This window comes from Hakea prostrata, chromosome 8, assembly GCF_041222555.1.
Source record: "Hakea prostrata isolate BN-2017 chromosome 8, UWA_Hpros_2, whole genome shotgun sequence".
Taxonomy (NCBI): Eukaryota; Viridiplantae; Streptophyta; class Magnoliopsida; order Proteales; family Proteaceae; genus Hakea; species Hakea prostrata.
The window spans coordinates 20,417,364-20,422,083 of record NC_142607.1 but is presented as its reverse complement, the minus strand read 5'-3'; the positions used below and the strand labels follow the sequence as shown (position 1 = coordinate 20,422,083).

At 39.5% G+C, this 4,720-nt stretch overlaps 1 protein-coding gene across 1 annotated transcript; it reads right to left on the bottom strand.

The window, feature by feature from the left end:
* Window positions 1–1,534: 1,534 nt before the first annotated feature.
* CRR21 (Tetratricopeptide repeat (TPR)-like superfamily protein) lies at window positions 1,535–4,457 on the bottom strand. The gene has a single exon (XM_089167518.1). It carries the CDS (start codon window positions 4,420–4,422, stop codon window positions 1,888–1,890), a length of 2,535 nt encoding a protein of 844 aa, XP_089023644.1. The 5' UTR covers window positions 4,423–4,457; the 3' UTR covers window positions 1,535–1,887.
* Window positions 4,458–4,720: the final 263 nt, after the last annotated feature.

Here is a 4,720-nt window from a genome sequence, read left to right as displayed (position 1 = left end):
TAACAAACCAAGAACCCAGAAGTCGATCACAACCAGTAACAAAAGTGACATTTCCATGTTGATGCATCCTTCAAACTAAACAGTATGAGGTCAATCTCAATGTCTAAGAATTTAGCCAATTATTAGTATGAAGGCTAGGATCTTCTAACACAATTATTTTTATAAGATATTCCTTTTATAATAAATTCAAATTGAAGGAATTAGAAGAACTAGGGCTAGATCTAAGATAACTTTAAGAGAAGTGGTAAAAAATGATATGCACAGCTTAGGCTTTGTATGTTGGGTAACCTCAAACAGAGCTGATTGAGAAGCAAGAACCCATTCAGCTGACATTCAGCTGACTTCGTTTAGTTGCAACAAGACTTGTTATTATCCCTTCTGGTGAAAGATATCCTTACCCTGGAAACAGTTTCTCTCTCCACTTGTTTTCAATGTCTATTTATCGTACTTACTCTGAAACTACTTATATGTTCACTTACTTGTTGACCAGCTTATCAATTGGCACCTGTATAAAATGGTTTATACAATTTTTTGTTTTTAATTGTGGCAATGTTGTGATGCGTCATGAATTTCAGACATCAAAAACAGATCCAATATAACAGTCACTTCAACTCAGCTTTCAGTTGGGCTATTCTATTGCAATCAAACAATGAAAAATAACTAGGTTTTATGATGTAGTTTAGCTGGCTGGAACATAATGGGCGATAGATCCAAAGAGGAAAATAACTCTATAATATTATTTCTATTCTAGGAGAAATAAATATTCCAAACCAAAACCCCACCACTCTTGTGTAAGGTGTTTTTTTCTTAGATGTGATAGTTTGCTAGCCATATATGTTGAAAAGCACTTAACATAAGCTGCTTGCAGTGACTTCGAGAAGCTTCGTTTCTCCTTTTTAGCAACAAATGAATAAGAGTTATAACAAATGCTAGGAGTAAGCATTTTTTTTCTACACTGGAGACTACCTCCCGGTTGAAGCGGTGAGCCTTCGCATAATGGTTGGTGGACCATGGTTTTAACTGGAGGTCAAGGCATTGAAACAATCTGTCAGCGCGGATTTCTGGGAAAAAGGCAGTGTAGGAAAATTGCATCCCCAAACCCGCCACCCCCCTTCCCCCTTCCCCCTCATTGCATGAGACTCCGCTTGTGTAGAAGCCTTTCGCACCGGGTTCGCTCAAACTATCTCGCAATTCCTACCAGTTGGTGAGGCACATGTGAGAGGAGAGAGATTTAACAGTCATCAGATGTCCAGGACACAAGTCATTCTTCAAACTCTGGTTGCTTAATTTAACTCTAGAAAAGATGACATGCTATGAATACTTGTCCTGTCCAAATGCTTAAGTAATCAAGTATGTGTTTTGTGCTGTCCAAGTGCTTAAGTAATCAAGTATGTGTTTGTGTTTTTTAACTAAATTCAGGAGGTGTCACAGGTCATCTAGAATTGCAAAATAGTGTTTGTTTACTTCATAACCAAAATGAAATAATTTACTTATGAAGGTGCAAAATTATTAATTCAAGCATATGTCTCATCTCCTATTGTCCAAAGCTGATCCCGTTTCATATAGTTATAGTCCACAACAAACCCAAACCTCCTTTAAAGTTGCATCTATTTTTGTGTCTTCTTTAGATAGTTTACTACTGGCACAAAGAAAGGAAGCTATAGCAAGGGGACATTAATAGAAATTCTTCGCATTTTAATTGATACTTTGTAAATGCTCAAGAAAATTGCACTTACTAGCTCTGCCTGAATGTTTCTCCATGTAAAATAAGCTACCAGCCATATTGGCTGCAATCCCCTCACATGTAAATTCATAATGGTTAGCATGTCTATCTACAGATACTCTTAACTGAAGTCAGTAACCTAATTTGCTAATCAAATGGAGTGGTCAAAAGAGAGGAGCTTCAGTATTGTTAATCATTGGAGTATAGCCCATTGACTTCATCATTTCCCCTTCCAACCAAGCCAATGTCTCATAAATAACTTCTCTTTGTGGATGTGATCCATCACCAGCGACAAATACATGGATTTCACTTCCAATTTGAATCCAGCTGCAGCCAGGGATCTTTCTTAATCCTTTCTCTTTCATCGAATCTCTCAATTTCAATACCTTATCCCACCTTCCTGTAGTTGCATATATGTTGGAAAGTGCCACATAGTTTCCCGAGTTATCTGGTTCCAGTTCAAATAAGCGTCCTGAAAAATATTCCCCGAGTTCATGTTCATGATGTTCTCTACAAGCAAAAAGCAGTGATCCTAATACCTTAGCATCAAGCTCAAATGGCATTGCAGAGATAAGCCTTAGAGATTCTTCTAAACTACCACTGCGAGAAAGAAGGCTAACCACACAACCATAGTGCTGAATACTTGGCATTACATGGTACACTGACAGCATATCTGCAAAAAGCTTAAGACCTTTATCAACCATCCCGGAGTTACTACAGGCTGATAAAACACCAGTGAAAGTGAACCCGTCTGGTTCCAGCTCTTCCTCCTCCAGCTTTTTGAAGAGTGCAAGTGCTTCCGCAGCTTGGCCATGTAAAGCATATGCTGAGATCATTGCATTATAACAAGGCAACTCCTTTCTTAAGATTGTATCAAAAACCTTCCTAGCCAGATTTATACTTCCACATTTAGCATACATGTCCACAAGAGAGGTTGCAATGGATATGCATGAGAAGAGTTCATGTCTTTGAATGTAACCATGAATTGTTCTTCCATACCTTAATGACACTAAATCTGTGCAAGCTGAGAGCATGCAGACAATAGTCACAGTATTGGGTTTGATACCCACTGATTGCATTTCCTGGAAAAATTGGATCGCTTCATGCCAATGTCCATTTTGGACTAAACCAGAGATAATGGTAGTCCATGTAATCAAGTTGGGTAAAATGCGAGTAGACCTCATCTGTGAGAACATGTCTTTGGCCTCAACAACCTGGCTACTTCTCATCAATCCTAGAATAACTGAATTCCATGAAGCCAAATTTGGAGGCACACCTTCAAACTGCATCTGATAAAACAATTTCAGGGCCTCACCAACTAGACCCACTTCTGCGTAGGCAGAAATTAATGTATTCCACAAGATGATATCTCTAAACATTGTGGCATCAAACACCTGTCTAGCATTGCCAATCCTCTGGCACTTGGCATACATATCTAAAATGCTACTTGCAACGACCACATCAGATTCAAGGTTGTTCTTGATGCAGTAACAGTGTGCTGCTTTACCAAGATCCAAGTTTCTTGAATTAGCAGAAGCAGACAGCACAGATGTTAGAGTCACAGAATCAAACGTTAACTTCTCCAGTTTCATCTTACAGCACATATCAAGGGCCTTATCTACCTGCCCATTTTGCACATAACCGGAAATTAGCAAATTCCAGGTCACCACATCTTTCTCAATCATCCTACCAAAAATTAGCTCTGCATCTTTGATTAAGCCAACTTTTGAATAGAAATTTAGTAGAGAAGTACCCAAGATATTATCCAACTCCAACCCACTCAAAAATGCAATAGCATGTGCTTGTCTACCTTCTGCAAGAGCTTCTAGATTTGCTGACGCAGTAAGGAAGCTTGAAATAGTTACCCGTGTTGGTTCAATACCTTGCAATCTCATCTCACTAAAGACATCTACTGTTTCCTCATTCATCCCATTGTGGACATAGCTCACTATCATAGAATTCCAAGCGACCGCATTCCTCTCAGACATAGCATCAAAGACCTTTCGGGCATCCTCCAAGAACCCACATTTTCCATACATATCTATGAGACTACTTTCCACAAAGACACAGTAATCAAAACCCATCTTCAACACATACCCATGTATACCTTTTCCAAAACCAACCAATTGTAAAGCAGAACATGCTTTCAGGGCATTCGGAACAACGAAGTTGTCAGGGAAAACCCAATTGAGAAGCATTTGGCAAAACCCCAACAGAGCTTCTTCGTATGAACCAACTCCACAGTACAGTCCAATCATGGCAGCCCAAGAGAAAACGTTCTGTTTGTGGGCTCTGAGAAATAAATCAGTGGCAAAATCTGAAAGTAGACATTTTGCATAGAAAACTACTAATTTGGTTTCAATGTACTCGTTTTTGGAGAAGAAGTCACCATTTTTAATGAGACGAGCATGAATTTGCTGACCTGTGAGGACAGCACGCTCATATACGCAACCCTGAAGAAGTTCCCCGTAAATTTCCGGTCCGATGGGGAGATTTTCTGATTCCATTTCAGTGAGAGTGGCAAAGGCATCACGAAGTCGGCCTTCTTTGCAGAGAGAGGAGATGTGGTGGAAGTAAGATTTGTAGGGAATCTGAGATGCTTTTTCATTATCGAGGTTACTGAGGAATTTCCTCGTCTGGGTAGATTTTAAGGTAGAGAAATGAGGATTTGTCAGAGCGGGAAGAGGAAGAGAAGCCATGCATGAGGATCAGAGAACAAGAATTTGGTTACCATTATTGTGTCACAGAAGATGAAGGGCATTTTCGTCATGTAACGACGTTTTCGATTTGATGGATGCTTTTCTGAAAGTTTCCGGGCCTCCCGATAGGGATAACCGGATAAGTTGATAACATCACTTGACAAATTGATTTGATAATTAAGGATCGGTCCGATTCAAGATATGTACCGTTTCAGATGCGATTTGGTAGGTTAAATTTTACGTGGGCTTCTTGGAATCGGGATCTGTGTCAAGTGATTCTGGATTCTGGTTTAGTTGG